Below are 21,149 nucleotides of genomic sequence, written 5' to 3'. Positions count from 1 at the left end.
CACACACACACACACACACACACACACACACACACACACACACACACACACACACACACGCACACACACACACACACGCACACACACGCACACACACACGCACGTTATGTTCCTCTCTGCCCCATCGATTTTCTCATCCTTATTGAGGTAATAACAGTTTGTTGACGGGCTCTCTTTTCAACTGCTCACCTCAATCATAGCAGCCAAACACAGCGACGACAGGGAGAGCGCCTGCCGCACACACTCACTCATTCACTTAGAGTTGTAGGCTATGAGGACAATGCTTTTGGTTGCTTGTTTCTTATTGTTGGTTCCTTAGACAAAATGATTAATGTTCTCTCATTCGTAAGCTGCTTTATGAATAAATGTAACTGTAAGTGAGGACATATCATGGAGTTCTATTGCTTTACTTTGAAGCTAATTATAAGTACATTAGATTTGCCCTAACTCCATTTTTGGCCTATTTTAGAATACCTTTAGTATTAATAATTTTTTAATATTTGTTAAATACATTTTTATCTTAATTAATTTTTTCATATTTTTAATGATAATGCCCCAAGGCTAGTTTAAATCATATTTAACTAACATTTGGTCCCCAAATATACTGTATAGAAATACCTTTGGTACTATTATAATTTTTTTATTTTAATTTTTTTAATGTCTCTAAATGCCCCAAAGCATGGTTAATATCACTCTAAAATAAATGTGGTTCTTGGCTGGTAATGATAGGGGAACCACTTTAAGTGCTATATAGAACCATATCTTGGTTCTTTCGAGGTTCTATATAGCACCTCAGTTTTCCCAGACAACCGCTAAAGAACCTCTAAAGAACCAAGATATGGTTCTATATAGCACTTTAAGTGGTTCTCCTACGATTACAAGCCAAGAACCACTTTTAGTACTATAGTGCACCATTTTTGAGAGTGTTAAGTATCTTTATACACGTGCACGCATGCACGCGCACGCACATGTCTGGTTTACTATCTCCGTGGGGACAGTCCATAGGCGTAATGTTTTTTATACTGTACAAACTATATTTTATCCCCTATCCCTAACCCTACCCCTAAACCTAAAGATCATAGAAAACTTTTAGTATTTTTAGATTTAAAAAAAATATTGTTCTGTACAATTTATAAGCTTTTTTGCCACGAGTGACACGAGTCTCCATGTGTTGGTGTGCGTTCAGGTTTAGTTCCCCACCGGGATACACACACACACGCACACGCACACACACACACGCACACACACACACACACACGCACACACACACACACACGCACACACGCACACACGCACACACACACACACACACACACACACACACACACACACACACACAGACACACACACACAGGAACATAAGAACACAAGCTAAAATATATATTATAAAGGTATGCATTCACCTTCACAAAACAATGAAGCTTTGGTAAGCATTTTTAGTCTTAATATGAATGCATTAGCCTATATTTGTTATTTATGAGATTTTAAGTACAAGAGAAATGTTTAAATTCACACAGTGGTGCCAAATTGCCTCCTCTTTTCATGTTTTCAAATATGAAGCACCTTTGTTCTCCAAAAACTGCTCTATTTGCAAAAAAATGCATGCAATATATTTGAAGAGTTTGGTTCCAAAATGAGTTTTTATTGTGTTTTATTGTGTTAGTTAGCTGTATTTCTTGAGTTATCATGGCTTAAATCAAAACACACCAACTGCCGTTTGATTGATATCAATTGGAATGCACAATAAAAAACATGATTTTTGAGTTATGAGTCTCATTTTGGAACCAAACTCTTCATTTATTTCCCCACATTTTGACACTTACATAAGTCACTTGTCATCAGCAAAGCATGACAGTCATTACATTGCCAATAAGCTTTGAAAAGTGTCTGGTATATTTTTCAGTCCAAAGTGATATTTGACTTTGTAATCTCATGTACAATACAATCAGATGTGATTCATATGGAAGCTGTATTATTCTGAGCTCAAACCCAGACACAGACAGAAAAGCAGTACTGTAGGACAGACGGTGTAGTAGCCCGTATGAAAGGATTAGAGAGGATGACAGAAGTTTGAATGCTTTGCTGGATATCAACACTGACAATGAGTCCTGCTTCTGTTATGATGTCATCTACAGTACCAACACAAACTGACCATTTTAAATCTTTTTTATTACAGCTGTTTATCTGCATTGATTTGTTTTTGAATCATTGTTGAATTGTTGGAATTACACCTTTTTCAGGGAACCACAGAATTTTAAACCTGACTATAAATTGATTTATACACTTTGTTACGATGCTTATACATTACATACATATTAAAACAATTACAGTATTCAAAGTCACATGATAAGGAAAATATAATACAATACATAATGTTTTATTTGACTTATTATGTATTATCTAATGTGGTAATTTTATGCCTCTTATTTTAAATAGATTTTAATTAAAGATGCACCGATAGCCGATTATTCAGAGTGATATCTGCCGATACCGATTCTGAAGATTAAATGAATATTTCTTAACTTTCTGAATGTTATTAATTCATATCATTAATATTAATTCTAAACATCAAACTGGTGATGTTTCTTTAAATGTGTGCTCTGTATATAGAAAATGTTTTGCATTTACCTGTCCTCTTTTGATTGACAGGATATATCGGCCCTGATCATCCCGATTATTGGCCGATATATCGGTGCATCTCTAGTTTTAATGTTTATTATAAACTTATCAACTAATTTCACTTTAGTTAATATCAACTAATTTCAAACTAGTTTGATATTAAACAATACTGTCATTGGAGTACAGAGTACCACGGGGTGACACACCCCCTTTTCAAGACCCTTGGTATATTTCAGTATTTTGAATATATGTAATGAATGTATACAGTGACCACCAGCTAGCAAGCGCCAATAAAGCACTACGAACTTGTCCTTACAACTTATGCACTATATTCAAAGTGTTGCAAAGTTATTTGAACGTTTAGTGTGATGAACAGACTAAAATTTAAGAAATGAAGATACGTGGGAACCACTGAGAACCAAGACTTGACGATTGCAAAATTGTCAAACAAAAATGTAGGTTGTTTCCTCGAAAGCAACTCAGATTTTCTGATATCTTGTTGTGACCAAACTATGTTGTCATATTGTTACTGTAAAAGTGCTGTACATGATGATGTCATGCTGCATCAGAGCTGATCTAATCATCCGGACAGCGTGCATTAGTAAAACGTGTATCAGTTGTATCACTTTCAAAATCATGATCAATACATGCGTGTCACTTCCTGTAATAGGTTTAGAGCAAAGCCAATGTCGGGAGATGTGGGGTGACTATTATTAAACATTTACATGGCCATTATGGGTTGTTAAAGGTGTTTGATATGAGTTGTCTTTTCAACCCTATTGTTACCATACAGCCAACTCAAGAACACTACACTGTACAAAAAAAGACCCTAAAACCCATCGAAGAGCCACTATTTTAGGAGTGTGAGGTTTACAAGTGATAGTTTGTAATGATGACGGTATCTTTGTTGGAAAAGTAACCAAGTTATGATTTCCCCACCGATTTGATGGCTTTTTGACTTTTACGAATGAGTTTCAGCACCTGGTCCAGAGACATGAAAAACTTGCTTATTATATTTTAACCAGCGTGATATATAGAGTTCGGTGTTTTTGCGCCGCAATATTCATCATCCACCTCTGTTCCTCATCTTTTCCACCGCACCTGATTGATGTTTTGGCTGTATACACACGTTCGGGGAATTCGCCGCCTCCAGGCCTCCCCTCCTTCATTCAAGGGCCTTTCGCTCGCCCGTATCCCTTTCGCGCTCCCCGCCTCTGGGCTGCAGAGGGTCCCTACTCCGCCTCCTCGCTTTCTCGCCGCAGGATCTATCGCTCGAGCGGCTCCCCGTGATGATAATGAGAGGTTAACACAGTGCCAGAACGGCCATAATTGAGTGAATTTAGCACCTTGGACAGCGCACTAAACTCCTCATGGCTCGCCTGACCCCCCGTCATGTTTTGTTTGTGTGCGAGCGTCTGCACGCGAGGCGACACACCCCACGGCTGATTGAGAGGCAATATGTTCCAACAGAGCGCTCACACACATGCTAAAGGGTTAGATCCTGGTGAAGGTTGCATGCGGGGGGAGCAATTTTCTGCCTGTCACTCTGTTAGCTGGAACAGTGCCCTTCTGCATTAACTTCTCCTTAAAACCTTCCACGTGCACACGTACATGACAGAGAAATGTGAAAACGATACATGCTCGAGAACCGCGAGAACAGTCAGACGAAAATTCCTAATCGCATGTTAAACGAATGGGTCTTTCAAGTGAAACAGTTGTATTGATGTATAAATGATTTTGCAAATGATTCTTTTTTTATTGCAAAATTTAGCTGTGACATAACATTTATATGAATGTGACAGTTTGTACAGTAATGGTTTAAAAATGTGACAATAATCTAAGAATAGTTTTATTTAAAAATATATATATAAAATTGAGCTATGCTTGTGTTATGAGTTGCACCAAACATGTTTTTTATTTATCATGTGATCTTATAAAAGGAAAAACATGAAAAATGTGACTCAAATATGAAATTTGCAGCACTTTTTAGCTAGGTTACTTCTAATTTTTTAGTTTAACGTTGACATAACGTTGACGTAACGTTGAAGTAACGTTACCTTAAAATCATTAAAGGGATAGTTCACCCAAAAGTGAAAAATGATGTTATCATTTCTGCACTCACCCTCATGTCTATTAAAACTTGTATGACTTTCTTGTGCAGAACAGAAAGGAAGATATTTTGAAGAACGTTGGTAACCAAACAACATTGATTTTCACTGAATGTACACAATACCACTGAGTCATTTCTCAAAATATCTTCTTTAGTGTTTCACAGAAGAAAGTCATACAGGTTTTGAGCAACACGAGGCTGAATAAATCGAAAATATAAAAAGAATAAGATGATATCGGAAGCATTCTGGTTAAGAGGGCGATATAATGCACTTCTCCCATGCTAATACACCACATGCTAGCTTGATAATGTGGAGATTGCACGAACCACATCATCACATAATAAAAAGAACGCCAAGGCCGCTAATGTTTTTCAGCCGTAGCACTTAAACAATCATGATACCCGCCGCCCTTCTCCCCCGTCATGTGACTGCACAGAAAAGCTTATGTTAAAGTAATTACTTCTCATTAGCGGGAACACATCGATTCCATCTCTGATGTACCGTCATCACAAGAGCTCTTATGAGCGCTGGCTTTCAGCTGAGTTATTGCCCAGCGCTATGAAACCGAGTGACCTTCGCTGCAAACATAGATCGCATTGTCCTTCCCCAACGCAAAGCAGATGTTTGCTGAAATACTGCACTTTTTCATCCTGACAGACACTGAACAATTGAGCAAACATCATCTCCATGTGTTCCACTTGGCTGCGATGTTATTCAATGCAGCGTTTTTTCATCTCTGAAAAAGAACATCACATTGTTAAGTCACAAGTATTATGAACTGTAAAATGTGAAAGAATGAACTTGGGATGGAACTGGGTCTCAATGTGTGTGTTTTTCCCCCTTTTTTTATGAATACAGGAAGTGATTTTGAAGAGAGCCGCCGATTTGGTGGAAGCACTTTATGGGATGCCACATAACAACCAGGTGAAGACAAATTGCACATTATTATTGATACTTGATGCGTATATGATTTCCATTCACACTGAGCACTCAATACTCAATCTCTGGGACATTCGAGTGTCTGTAGTTAAGGACCCGCTCATATTTCTAATTAAAGTGTAAATTTGGGAGATGATGGATCATTTTTCTTTAGGAAATCATTCTTAAGCGAGCAGCGGACATTGCTGAGGCCTTGTACAATGTGCCACGAAACCACAACCAGCTGACCGGCCTGACCAACAGCTCCGTCCACGCGAGCATGATGGGAGTGAACTCCTTCACTGGACAGCTCGCTGTTAACGTCTCAGAGTCGTCTCAGGGCGGAAACCAGGGTGAGATATTCTTTCTCTCATGCTCTTTCATACATATACTGTACAACAAATGCTGTATAAAGTGAAAATATTTTGTTTCAATTATTATTATTATTATTATTAATAAGAGATTCTCTGAATCCATTTTTGTTAACAGTTTGATTTAATATAGTTTATTTGATATATTTTGGTATTCTTTGAAATATCACGGAATATCATTATGTACCACTGTACAGTATGTTTCAAGTTTATTGTACTATTAGACCACTTTTCTAATTGTTTTCTTCGCGTCTGACTGCAGGTTACTCTCGTAACACAAGTAGTGTATCTCCACACGGTTATGTGCCGAGCTCCACCCCTCAACAGAGCACTTACAGTACGGTCTCCACCAGCATGAACGGCTACGGCAACAGTGCCATGACCAACCTGACCGGCTCGCCGGGTTTCCTGAACGGCTCCGCCGCCAACTCACCATATGCCAGTGAGTATCAAGCTACGTTAATAAACAACAACAACTGCTCGATAACAATTGTAGGGCCCCGTGAAGTCAGTTATTTACCTAATTCCATTTTATGTGTTCCCAAATTCATTTTTGTACGTTTGAACTTTTCTGGGTTCTGTGTTTCCAATTCAGTTCAACTTTATTTATAGCGATTTTTACAATGTGCATTTTTTTTTCAAAGCAGCTTTACAGGATTAAAGAAAAACACAGAAAGAGGTAGAATACAGTACAGTACAGGTATTGTAGAACAAGCTATTTCATTTTTGACTGGAATAGTGATATATTTGCCAACATGAAAAAAAGCATTGGACCGTAATAATGAATAATGAATAATGAATAATAATATGAATATTAATTTACGTAAATTATGAATTGTTTCAATAGCAAGAATGCTGTTGTAGTGAATATCAGCACAAAATATTAGCGCTACTGTTCAGTACAGTTCAATAGCATGATGATATCGCTTTATACAGTGAGCAAGAAAGTCTTGTTTATTTGTGCTCTGTCAACAAAACGTTTGAAAGATAATACAGACATTGCAAACATAGACAACCCAGTGACACAAACACTGAAATGTTCCAGTATTTATACAAAATATCAGCGTTCTGGAAACGTCATGCGTCTCTCAGACTAGAGGAGCAGAACTAATCATGAAATAGTTGAGTTTTTGCATAATTGTTCAAAAAGAGAGTGAAGTGTGACAGAAGGACAGTTTAATTCATAGTTCACAGCAGAATTCACAGTTCCCGAACAAACTTCTGTGTTTGATGCACAATGTTGCCGGATGTCTGACAGTATGGGCCTGGAGGTCTGATCGAATTCCCAAATGAGAATTTCCACAATGCTCGGGCTCTGCCTTTTCTTTCTCCCGGCCACTCGTCTGACAGCGCCACCTCCCTCCAGCTGTTATTTATCCCGCTCGTTCTTAATTGCTCCATCTTTCCAATTAACCAGACGGGGTGAGAGACAAAAGAATTGGGAACTTTCAGAGACTTGTGTTTGTTTGGCTTAATTATTACTTGAGAAGTGAGGACTGTGTGTCTGAGGAGAAATGTGACAATAAATCTTCCAAAAGACACAAACATGAAGGAAGTTAGCAATCCAGCTCTGCCCACTTTATCCTCCGATGGCTTTCTTGAGAAGAGTTCGTATTCACGAAACAAAACGTTGTTCGGGTTTCACTGCAAAGACACGTTTCATTTTGTCTTCTGAACGAAAGACTGAAGTGATTAAATCAATCAAGTGATTAAAGGCGAAACAATTCAATTCCACTACTAACATCCTGCAATGTTAAAAAGTATTATAAAAAAAAAAAGTGTTTATTTGTGTTTTTAAGTTTATTTTATTTACACATTTTTAAAAGTAATTTTTACTTAAAATAACTGTGTGCAAAACTTGCACGAATAACAACAACAAAAAAACACTGTTTTAAAAATTAAGTAAATCCTAGTAGTAGTTTTTCACAGTGTACTTGAATGTGTAAATAACTTCAAGATTAAAATGTTCTCGAATGCAGAACAGTAAAGTTGTTTCTGTGACTCCCCAAAGTTACTCTCAAACCAAAAGTTAACCTGTGGATCTCTTTCTTAACCTAACTTTGTGTATTCCTGCAGTTGTCCCGTCCAGTCCCACCATGGCCTCGTCCACCAGCCTGCCGTCAAACTGCAGCAGTTCCTCTGGCATCTTCTCCTTCTCTCCAGCAAACATGGTTTCAGCTGTCAAGCAGAAGAGCGCCTTCGCTCCTGTCGTCCGGCCTCAGTCATCGCCTCCGCCCACATGCACCAGCACCAATGGAAACGGTCTCCAAGGTAACATATTTTATCGGCAGTGATGATGTCAGACATTTTTGAAATATTCAAAAGGGATGGCGCCATTGCTCACCTATAAACCAACGCAATGCAGAGATTTTCTGTGGGTGTACTTTTTGTGAGAATTTCACTCTACACGCTTAAAAAAAAGGTGCTTCAAATGGTTCTTTGGTAGAACCTTTTGGTTCCATAAAGAACCTTTAACATCTGAAGAACATTTCTGTTTCACAAAAGGTTCTTCGTGGCGAAAAAATTTTTCTTCCGATTATAAAAAGTAAGAAAGAGATGGTTCTTTAAAGAAACTTTGTCTGAATGGTTCTTTGTGGAACCAAAAATGGTTCTTCTATGGCATCGCTGTGAAGAACCTTATAAGCACCTTTTTTTCAAGAGTGTAGATATAGTAAACTAGTGTAGCAGCATGAATGTCTAACCCTTCTTTGACCAAATACTCACCCATCAGATATTAACCACTCTCTCTTTCTTTCCTCTTTTCTCTACCCCTGTTCTCAGATCAGTCTTTTGTCGACTCTAACAAGTACTCCACAGCCAGCGCACTCCAGGGCCTGGCCTTCTCCTGAAGTATGTTACTCCTCCATACTGCTCTCATATTTATGCCATCTCATTTCTACAAAAACATATGATTGTTTAGGAAAACAACAAAGAATTTTCACCCCTGCAACTCTGCAGATTGTAAAGAATTTAAATGAATGAGAATAAGAGCTTGTCAAATATGTCAAATCAACAGATAATATCTTCCTGAAAAGTGCTTCAAAAACACTTACAATTCCAGTCAGCCCAGAACAACAACTTTAACTTGCAGTAGTGGGAGTTATTGGCCCTTATAAAACGGTCAGTTCTGGTCCTTGATTCTGATTGGCTGAGCGGAGTTCTAAGCCGTTATAAAATACCCCAATATATAACGGCTGACCGCACCACATAGCCTAAATATTATTTTATTTACTTTATCTTATGAAACCTTGTTAAGCATATGGAATAACCGTTTTATAAAAGCAATAAGCCCCGCGAAGCATTGGGTTACAGTGCATTTTATATTGTTTACCTTTATATTGTTTACCTACAGTGTATAAAATGCACTGTAACCCACTGCTTCGCGGGGCTTATTGCTTTATTATGTCATATTCCACTTTAACATCTTATCGTGTCATTATTTGCATGTTAGAAAGCGAAATTGTAGTTTTGTAGACATGTCCACCCGACTAATGTCTGTGTGTGTATCATTTTTGAGTGTCGATGTTTGTGCGTGTTTGCATGCACTAATGCATGTCACCTCCGTCAGCATTTGCCAACTCATGCTGAGTCAGATCTGCAGCACTAAGCATTTTTTTAAGCTTTAAAAATGTGTCGACCAAACTCCATGTTGGCCTAACTTAAAATAAAATAACAATAAACATAAAATAACAAAACAAAATAAACAAAAAATTACAATCCAAAATAAACAAAACTATTAGAATAAAATAACAATCCAAACTAAACAAATAATTACAATCCAAAATAAAACAATAACATAACAATGTAAAATAAACAAAACATAACAATAAAATAACAATCCAAATGAAACAAAAAAGGAATATAACAATAAACGTAATATAAGTAATGTAACAATAAAATACACAATAAAATAACAATCCAAATAATAAAAATACCAATAAAAATAAACAACAAAATAACAATTCAAAATAACATAAAATGTAAATACATTAACAAAAAAAGAACAATTAAATAACAATTTAAAATAAACAAAAATAAAGTAACAATAAAATAGATAAATAGACATGATATTTTATTTTTCATGCTTTCATAAGCCATAAGTGATGCTGGCTAAAGAATTATTTTTATTTATTTATTTTAATACCTTAAATCGTAGATCAGTATAATTGGATGTTGCCAGCTTTTTGAAAGGCATGTGACCACTGTTTTTCACGTGTTGACAAGCTTCCCACCCGTTTCAAACTGGAATGATCCATGGCCTTACAAAGCCAGAACAATGACACAAACTGTTTGCAGACGATTAGGAGTTGCTTCAAACAGTTTTAATCAAGCGTTTCAAGTGTCTCATTTCTGCCAATTCTGCACTGATGCTGAGAAGACATATATATATATATTTATCCCTCATCTCAAAGGCCAGCGGTTTGTTACGCAGATGTGGAAACAGATTGCCTTGTTTAAAGAGTTATTATATGTGGAAAATATTAAACAACTCACAGGAAAGAAAACTCACAAATGAGATCTTGATGAGTCTTTATCTCTGTAACTGTGTGCATCTTTACAACTCCATTTCAGCTTCACATGGTTGTCATGTTTCAATCACTCACACTTCCTTTTATTGGCACATCTATTTCAATAATGGAATGCTTAATAGATTAGAGTGAATTAACATGTTATGTCTCTCTCTCTCTTCACAGTGATCCCTGGGATGATTGTTCCTCCCATGTAGGGTGTGTTTGTGTGTGCGTGCATGTGTGTGTGTTTGTGTGTAGACAGACAGAAAGATGAAACGCTCTGTCGTGCCACTGGTCTCACCGAGCGTGTGCAGAAGACTCCGGCACGGGACTGACCCCGCAGTCCTGCTCTGAAGGATGAAAACCGACAAACTCAGGCCCTTTTTAAACACAATCTGCTTTGAACTAGAGGAAGAACAATACGAGAGAGAAAAAAAAACATTGAACTGAACTATTGTACCTCCCTGTTTTAATGTTTGTACTCACCTTGTAGACACTTTTTAAGATAAGAGGCACAGCACAGGCAAAGCTTACCCGCCCTATCTGAACTATTACATGAGAGGTCTATTTATTTAAGAAACAACCTTAACAGTTATTGATTTGCCATCGGATTTGTGTGTTTTTGTGTGTGCCGCCATTTTTATGAGATGACACGATATTGCAGTGGTTTCTATTTATGATTTTATATGCTGAATGAAGGATTACCAGTGATGTTCGCGGAGGTTAATGTCCCACTGAATTTCTATGCTTGCTTTTGGGTTTTGAGGACACCCTAATGTCCTTAATGTCAATTAGCCAGTCTATAAAATGTGCCAGCAATGTGAATTAAATACCCTCAAACTAAGTCCTAAAACTGTCGACAAAAATTGTCGTTTGCTCTTTGACATTGGGTTTAGACCACATAATATTTGTGTTTGCCAAATGGAGCATTGTTGCTGTCATGCCATGACCTTTACACTCATGTTCCATTAGTCAACATAATGCTGCCTTTCAGTTCAACTTCATACTTTTGAAATAAATGGCTGGTTAAAAAAAGTAGTTCTTGAACACTATTCATTGGAGATGCACCGATATATCGGCCAATAATCGGTATCGTCGATAAAAGCAATTTTCACGACATCGGCAGATATCACTCTGAATAATCGACATGGATGGAGAAACTGTACTATTCATCATTTTACAGTAAACAAAACGTGTACATTAGTTTTGAATCTACAGGTGTTCCACAGGCACAGTTATTATGAGTGTTGTTTGCATAGACATATATACATAGATGCCTCATTAGGAACTCTCTTTGGGCCACACTGAACAAAAAAATCCTGTAAAAAACTGACTTTTTCTGCATCTGGGGCACCAGAAATATTCCGTAAAATTAAACTTTTTCCTCGTTTTCTTGTAAATTTGCAGTCTTTTCCTGTAATTTATTGGTTTTGACTGTCTAAAATCTGTAAAAAAAAAAAACACAGGAAAATTCCATAAAATTAGGACACACATTAAAAATCTGTAAAAAATCAGTCAAATTCTGTTAACTTACATTTTTTTTTGCAGTGCAGATGTTACGTCCTGTTGTGTAGATTCAAGCATTGTAATTGCTAAATCTACGCAATACAACAAGAAGAAGGTGTTAGTCAACTCAACTTTAAAAAGTGACCATAGTTTAAAAACGTAAAATATTGACTTGATATAAAAACACAAACAAACGCATTCTCACCTATGAACGCTTATCGCATTTCTTCCTAAATTTAAATCTTTGTGTTTTTTACAACCAGAAGCTACACAATGTTGTGGCGTTATGGAAAACCCATTGGTTTTTAACTGTGAGGGAAGCCAGAAACGCAAATGTTAACTCTTCCAACGTGGCATCTATGTACACATATCTATGGTTCTTGGGTTCACGTGAACTCGTCTCCTAAAAACCATTCTGATGTGACTTGAGGGCAGCATTAGACATTTCATTCTCATCTCTCCCCAGTCTTATCTCATTATAAAGTGTATAGACCAAACACTTACTCATATAGTCACACAAAATAGACTCTGCACAAATACACGATATGGAGCCAAGGGGGTCAAATAGCCCCAAGCTTTTTTAAAGCTCTTGCTATCTACTTTATTCAAAGAAATATGAAGGATTTTTTGTTTAGTTGCATCCAAATGTGCCGAAGAGAGAAATTTGTTGTATGTCATTTTGAGTCATTTTGTTTCTTTTATAGACAAACTGTGATAATCATTTAGTTTGCAATGTGCTTCCTCCCACAAACAGATCATGACTGATTCAAAGATAGTGGAAGGAGACGATGAAAGTATTTCACGTTCATTCGAGCTGATACAAGAATCATTCTAGCACTGTGAAGTCTCTATACTCCTTCAATGAATAATTGACCATCTATAGATGAAGCCATTACTTTTGTGTGTTTTTGTACAGAATGATAAATATGTTTGATTTGGTAATTTTCTCCTCTTTTTTAGCCAAAGTCCTTGTTAAAATATATTTATACATCAGAATGGAGTCAAAAGGCAGCTTTGAACAACCTAGTGTCACTGATCTAATGTTTACGGCATACGCAGATCTCAGAGTTTAGCTCGGAGGTTTCTACGTATGATCATGAAGAGAAATGTGTAGGATATCCATATGAATCATGCATGTATGTATCGCTTGAATCTGCTTCAGTTGTCCTTTCTGCATTTTCATCGTTTTTACTCTTTGGCGATATGTTTTTTTTGTCCGTAAATGTGACTTTAAGATGTCATTTGTATAACAATTTTGTATGTCAAAGTACCATGTTTTTTCTAGTCCATTCGCGATCGCGATTAGAGTTTATGTTAATGAAATTGTGTGTTGTTAGCATTTTGTAACATATTTTGTTTCAGATGGCAAAATTTGTTTAATAGTATACAGTATACTTTAATGAGAATATATTCACCAGGTAAACAATATAAATATAGCATATCTTTCATATCTTCGCTTGCCGGGATCTCACGGAAAGAAAGCGAGTTATTGTTTTAATGCACAGAAAATCTAACATTGCCTTTTCTCAAGAGTTGGTTTCTTAATCCTCCTCAATAAATCCCTGGTTATCTCATGGAAGTGTACCAACAATCAAATGTCTTATTATTTATTTATTTTTGAAGAAATGTATTTAGATGGTTTGCATATTACAAAAGAAGTACAGGTGAAACTGTGGAGTAACAGCACAAGAGTCTATACAGTCATTTAGTCATACACATCTCATTCCATAACACTCACATGTCATGTCTTAATGATTCTCATCCCATCACTTTCTGTTGCATTACATGTAGCCTATTGAACTGTTTCCCCAAACACGTATGTCAGTTGTGTCGCTTATTTCTCTCTTTTTGAATCGCGGCTTTCCCCATTGTTGAAGATTTTATAAAATGGGCATAAATCAGTTATCAGCATTTGATTATCAATTGATTTATTGGATGTCACACTGACCTGATGTCTGTTATTATTCCTGTTGAATGCATTACTCTGTTGTAGACTGGACTTACAGTGGGCAGTTATACTGGTGAAAACTATAAAAAGAAACTACTGTAAAGATGATCGTTTTTTAATTACCTTTGAACTGTAAAATAACTTTTTGACTTTCACAATATTTAATTAAAGTTTCCTCTTGTCTGTGATTGTTCATTCTTTGTCTTATGAATCACATTTATTCTTTAACATCAAACACTACAGTACATTATTATATAGTATAATTCTACACTGTAATAAACTGTACTTTCATGGAATTTTACCGTTTTACACATTTTTAACGCATTTAACGCTTATTTCTCAAGTACAGAAATTAACTGTAAATTTACAAGATGGGTGTAAAATAACAAGGAAAGCATGTAATTGTACTTTACAAATTACATTTTACAGTAAAAAACTATATTTTTCCGTCGCCCCAGCAGCTGGAATATTAAAGTTTTTACTGTTTTTTACAGTGTAGTAATACATTTATGTTAAACTAAATGTGAGCAATAAAGCTAAACATTGATTGGAAGTATTTCAATTTTGCCTATGGTAGCTATTTTATTTGATTAATAAATCAATTAACAACATAAGAATCAAAAGAATAAATAAAAGGGCGTTGTAGACAGTTTCTGGCCCGAAATTAAGTTCCGGTTTGTGTTTGGTTATCGGTCTGGCTAGTGGCTAGTAATACACCAATTTATTTTATATTTAATTTGCATTAATATTACTTTATATTAATGTTTTATTGTGTGTTACTTGTATTAAATTGAAAATACTCAACAGTTATTGATTCTTTGAGGAGTACCTGAAATTAATTTTGGGCCACATGACGTTTGTTTATGTTGTAGTTGCTGAAACCGTCTATACTGTTGTAGAATAGGTTAAATGCAGGGTTGTTTCGGCTTATGATTGGGTAAAATATTCACAAATCCAACCGTTGGTTTTAGTAAACGTAGAAAATGTCCATATTTTACTAAAGCAATAAGCCTCAAGAAGCAGTGGGTTACAGTGCATTTTATAACAGCTAAGGGTGTTGTGGCACGACGCGAAGCGGAGTGCCTAAAACCCCGTAGCTGTTATAAAATGTATAAAATAAAATGTATAAAATAAAGTAAATAAAATGATATTTAGGCTATGTGGTGCGGTCAGCCATTATATATTGAGGTATTTTATAACGGCTTAGAACTCCGCTCAGCCAATCAGAATCAAGGACCAGAACTGACCGTTTTATAACTGAACATACAACCCGATCTCACAGGAATTCGTAACTATTTTACAAGGTGGCTTATTCGTATGCATTCTTACGTTGTCAATCGTACAAAAATGTATGATTGCTAGAAAAAAGAAATACTGAAGCCCCACTCCAAAACCTAACATCACTGGCGCGAAAGCAAATCGCATTAAAATGTACGCATGAGATGCACAAATTCATAAGAATTAGCCTAAATTAGCCACCTCGTAAAATATTTACGTTTTTGCCGCTGTGAGATTGTGTCAGAACAGGATGAAACATGCAAGCATATTTTATAGTGTAAGTAGATTATTGTGTTCATGATCAGATGATTCTTGGCTTCTACAAAATGCGTACAAGTCCATTTATATTCACAGCAGACATTTAAGTGGCTCTTATTAGTAATATGGACCCTTTTTAATGACCAGAGTTCATTAATATATTACATCCTTCTGGCACACAGAATATGGCCACTGTTTCTTCAACACATGAATTACAGCTCTGCTCTTTTTAATTAAACTGCATTCGGCACTTAATTGATTCATCGTTTACATTTACAGTCATCAGCAGATATGCTCATATAGTTTAAAGTGATGCGACTATGATGTCTATTTGACCTCACTCTGCATTTACAGCACATGAGGTTGAGTTCTGTGCCGAGTTCAGTGCCTGTGCACGTTTTATTCCTCATGGTATCTTTGTAAAATAAAAGTATAACTATAATATAACTTACGCACCAAACTGAAATACTTTCGGCAATAAATGATGGGATAGAACTGGCGAATGATTCAGATGAACCCCAACGGGGAGATTGTGTTTTGCCATCCAAAAGAAGAGGGCTGTGTGTATGTGGGTGCTTCTGTATAAAAACACCACCATTTCCAAAGGTAACTCTCTCTTAAGCACCAGCTCATGAATACTACATTTGATCTTCTTTTTATTACCTTCATGTGAGCACAAATGTTCGCACACAAACACACGCACACACCACACAAGGATGGGTGGTGTGTGTGACAGTGACGTGAACACAGGGGGTTAAGTGACAGTGCTTAAGGCTTCCATTAGCTAATGGATCAGTGAGTGTGTGTCTCACCACTTCCCTCCTGCGTTTAACCCCTGCGAGATCCCACCCCCCTCGCCCCCACCTGTCAGTCAAACCCTCCTCTAATGCAGCTGCTCAGATTGATGAATAATAAAGGACATAATTTAACAATCAGGGATGGGAAGCTATTTATCCTGACTGACAGTGAGGTTGTAAAAATCGTGGCAGACCCACGTAAGGTTCGAGATTTCCGCAGGGTTAATGAGAGGGAGGGGACAGCTGATTCTGGGTCAGTTTTGGTCTGTGGAATGAAAGCCTGATGTCACATAATCTGAATTTGCAACTGTTGTGGCTCAGTGAATATGTTGTTCAGTCATGGAAATAACTGATCGACAATTTTCATGGTTAATAAAGTAATCAGGATGACGTGCACATTTATATTTTTCATGCACACAATGTAATAGATTTTTTATTCATTGGTAATATTATTATATTTCTATTATTGATTTTTGAATATGAATTGATTGTTGTTTTAAATTCATGTTAATTAAAATCATATTTTAATAAATAATAAAAAAATTATCATATTTATTGGAATAATATGTTTTAATAAATAATACAAATAATACTTATTTATTATTATATTTATTATCTTCACATTGATATGTTCATATCAACAGTTTGTACAGTATTATGCAAGTGAAGAAAGATGAACTTGTAATCCTTGTAATTGCCTTTGGTTATCTCAGCTCTGGTCTTTGTTCTGATGGTTCTGCGATTTTTCCAGTCATCACCTCTCATCTATAAATCTGTTTTACTCTCCAGTCCTCATGTGGTGCTCCATTGTGCTCGGTGGGTTAAAGGCTGTAGTTGCCCAACGCTGACCAGTGCTGAGAATCTCTCCCAGAGGCCGAATACCACACTTTCACAATATTTGGAAACTCTAAATGAGCACAAGCCAACAGTAACATGAGCAGAGGTTTTTGGCCATACAACATTGGTAAGTTGAGTGAATATTGTGCAAGATGATTCAGAGCACCATTCCCATAGATGTAAGCCTCTATCACTCCTCTCGTTATTTTGTGGTACTGACAATATGTGCAGTTGACCAAGCATTGACTAACACATTTCATTGTGACATTTGGCTCTTGATAGTTGGATTGCGTCAGTGCAATAATATTTGTGATACATTTGGGTATGTTTTGAAAATGACTCTTAATGCTTTCAATATGAGGTTTTGGCATTAGCCGTGTATTCAGATGTGCAGTGTTTATTGATGTTGTTAAATGCTCCATCCAAACAATTAAACGTAACCATTTATCAAAACAGGCATAACTCCTTGACAAATGCAATCCTGTTGGATTTAGAAGTGAACAAAATAGGAGAGACAACATATTTAAATGTTCTGTGTGAAAGGTCTGTCATTCTTTAATCACCCTCACGTTGTTCCAAAGTTTTTCCCTCCCTGAAACAGAAACAAAGATGTTTAACAGAATGCCGAAGATGATATTTTACATACAATTAAATAAAAGTGACAATGACCACTATCTGTCAAGACCTGAAAATTACATCAAAATATAATTTGACTCTACACTCAAAAATCTCAAAAAATAAAGTACATTTATAATACTACATGCAGGTTTGAATGACACGTGGGTGAGTTCTTTTTAACTATTCATTTATAGTTATTTTACTAAATATTATCATTCAATTGATATTTCCATTCACACATCTCTCTCTCTCTCTTTCTCTCAGAAAGGGGCCTGGGATCAGCTTGAAGATTTTCATGAGCCATTCATCATAATGAAAACACTTAAAACACAAGCAAGGTCCTCTCCCATAATTATTCAACATTCATCTGGCAGCCCCCCAGGCCAACTCCAGCTCCAACAACATCTGGCTCAATGAAAACGCTTACACTTTGCCTGAGAGTCGTATTTAAATGTCAATATAATAGTATGATTTGTGAATATTTGCAATTCAACTCTCTTTTCACAATTTTTTCTACCAACACCATTCAACACCACGTCTTAAAATACCATGCAAATAGTTGTATAATACAGTTAAAAAGTTGAAATGACAACATTAAAAAGAAGGAAAACAAAAATAAGATGGTTTCAGACTATAAAGGCAGTTCATTCTCTGTTCTACCAAGTACAGAACAGTATTCAATAGTAGACCCAAATTCAGAGATACCTAAAACCCAATATGTCATAGGAAAGAGTAGAAGTGACTTTAAATAGTTTCTGGCGGTCGTCCTGGACACCATTACTTTATCTATAATCAGGGTTTTCCATCTCACCAAGATCCATGAATAGACTTGACCTCAAATTTTCTTTGAGAAATTATTGTTATTGTTGCACTGTTACTGCTGGTCAGCTCTGAGGTTTAACATGACAAATGATTCTGAAATTTGCACATTTTTCAGATGTTTTTGGTGTAAGGACAGTATATATACAGTAAGCAGTAAGTTAGGTAACATATGGCTGGTATTACACAAAATCAGGACAGTATGTTATATTCATCTTTCAGAAAGGTTTGTACATTCTATTGACTCAAATACTTAAGATGATATGTTGCATGTCAATGGTGAATGTTAGATTCTATTTTTACTTAAATCCTTGCCGATAGACTCTTAAAAGTGTCCTTAGAACAGGTCCTAAGGGTAACCACGTAAACGCAAGAAGAGAAACAATTCTTCTAAATAGTTAGTTGTGCTTTTTTTTGCTCTCCCCCTTGTAGACCAAACCATTCATTAGTGCTAATTTGACATGTTTACACGCAGGATCCACATTTCAGATAATAAACCAGATTGATTGAGCTCAAGGAGAGACACTTGGAGCAGCACGTCTGGTCTGGAATGAAAGTATTCGTTCTGAAGGGCCAGGTATGTTATGAGTGGATATGGTGTGGGAGCTTATATAGACGTGATTTGAACAAATTAAGTCAATCAGAAATGAAAACATCAATCCCTTTTTAACCCCTCCCCTGAAACCATTTTCTCAATTCATGTTTAGCCTACTTTTGCGATCAAATCAGTTTGTTATGGATAAAGTTCAGCCCTGTCCTATCCAGTTTGAAACATACATCACAACATGGTTAAATCGTTTGTGTTTGATCAGGAAGTTGACCTAAAGACATTTCCCAGTCATTCAACAGCCCACAGCCCTTGGTTTGAAATAGACGGACAATGCAGAAGTATAGTGATTGCACATCTCTGTTTTCTTGAGCCAGGTGCCTGTGTTTGTGTATAGGTTTCTAGAATGAAAGGTTTGAAATATGACATGATACTTGGGGTGATCGTGAGCATCTGAAGATGTTTAACTTTCTCTCCTCCCTCCACCCTCGTACAGCTGGTCTTAATGTAGCCAAAACCAGGAGATCGGGAATAACATGTTCCAGGATCAACTCAAACTCTGGGAATAATGGAATTACCCCTCCAGCCCCCCACAACCCCACTGCTATACCAAACACCTCTCCAAGAATGTCACAACCTCAAAAATGTGAATTCCCACCTCAACGCTTCCTAATTTCAAGGTTTCCTTCCTTGTAGTCATTTGTCTATTTGCCTTTGCTTCTGTCATTCCATCACTTTACGTAAAACTATTGTGCAGAATTCTTTTTCGGAATTTTTTTTATTTCCAGCATAATTTTGTTACTTTTTAGCATAGGTGATGATAATGATGATGAATGATTTTCACATTATTAATGCCAAGGGGTAATATTTCATGGAAAGGTTTTATGTATTAATTTTATGTTGCAGGAACAATTTGTATACATTTTTACTTTGATTTGTTTGTTCTTTTTATGTATTTCTTTGCAGGAAACAAGAACATTTGAAAAGGAAGATATTTCAGCATATTTCAAAATGAAACTCCAATTTACAGAATAATTTTTTTTTTGAAAATGTTGTCATCTGGTTGTTATTATACTATTCACCATTCTGTGTGTCTGTGCGCGTGTGTGTGTGTGTGTGTGTGTGTGCGTGTGTGTGTGTGTGTGCGTGTGCGTGTGCGTGTGCGTGTGTGTGTGTGTGAGTGTGCGTGAGTGAGTGAGTGTGCGTGTGTGTTTTGAATATGATGGCTAATAAACATCTGGTGAACTACTCACTTCCTTTTGAAAGATTGCCTCATCACCTCAAATAAAAGACGCAGTTAAAACTCAGTGAGCTATGGTAAAGAGACTGTAAATGTTCACTGTGAATGTTGTTAAAATAATCTGGACTCATAATCGGGATCTTGTGCTATATCTCACACCCTGGTTTGCACAACACCTGCCAATTTTCATTAAAAAATCGAATGTTTCTTTTGTTGTTATACCATTATGAAAACTGTTTGTTAAGCGAATACATCATATATTATATCATGAGATTGTATTTTCTATATTATTCTATTTTTAATTCAATTTAAATATTTTTACACGGAAACAAAACATGCACAAAGCATGATGTCATAACACCGCTTGACAAGTTAATATACAGTCCTGTATGAAAAGAACAAACATGCTCAGTATGAATGGCATGTCGAGTGCACTGCATTTAAACTGTAATTACATTTTCAGAGACAGCGTAGTTTGGTCAGCTATGGCTCTTATGCTTTGACCCATTCTTTCTTCACAGGAGGCACAGATCATATTTGAGTTCAGGATGTGAAAGGAAATCTCAAAGTGCTCTAGGGCCAAAACTCTGGTGTGTTTTTCTAGGCCTCCTGTTGATTTTTTTCTCCACATAATTTCACAGATTTGAAACGCTGAACTGGAGTGATTTGTTGCTTTCTGCTGTGTGGCATGACAATGACACAATACCTCAAAACAATGAGAATTTACATTTACGCATTTGGCAGACGCTTTTATCTAAAGTGAATTACATT

At 36.4% G+C, this 21,149-nt stretch overlaps 1 protein-coding gene across 3 annotated transcripts in view; it reads left to right on the top strand.

Annotated features, from left to right (window-relative positions):
• The window catches only part of ebf1b (EBF transcription factor 1b), a 112,128-nt gene extending 97,956 nt beyond the window's left edge, over positions 1-14,172 (top strand). The window contains exons 12-17 of one of the 3 annotated variants that reach the window (XM_057360604.1): positions 5,589-5,654; positions 5,839-6,001; positions 6,282-6,461; positions 8,096-8,290; positions 8,801-8,869; positions 10,714-14,172. In XM_057360604.1, the coding sequence (XP_057216587.1) occupies positions 5,589-5,654; positions 5,839-6,001; positions 6,282-6,461; positions 8,096-8,290; positions 8,801-8,868 (672 nt within the window). In that variant the 3' untranslated portion in view covers position 8,869; positions 10,714-14,172. Of the gene's footprint in view, positions 1-5,588; positions 5,655-5,823; positions 6,002-6,281; positions 6,462-8,095; positions 8,291-8,800; positions 8,870-10,713 lie in introns of all 3 variants that reach the window. The other 2 variants (XM_057360603.1, XM_057360605.1) reach the window with 2 other exon arrangements.
• Positions 14,173-21,149: the final 6,977 nt, after the last annotated feature.

Source organism: Triplophysa rosa, linkage group LG19, assembly GCF_024868665.1.
Source record: "Triplophysa rosa linkage group LG19, Trosa_1v2, whole genome shotgun sequence".
Lineage (NCBI taxonomy): Eukaryota > Metazoa > Chordata > Actinopteri > Cypriniformes > Nemacheilidae > Triplophysa > Triplophysa rosa.
The sequence above is the reverse complement of the archived record's forward strand: the minus strand, read 5'-3'. Positions and strand labels throughout refer to the sequence as shown.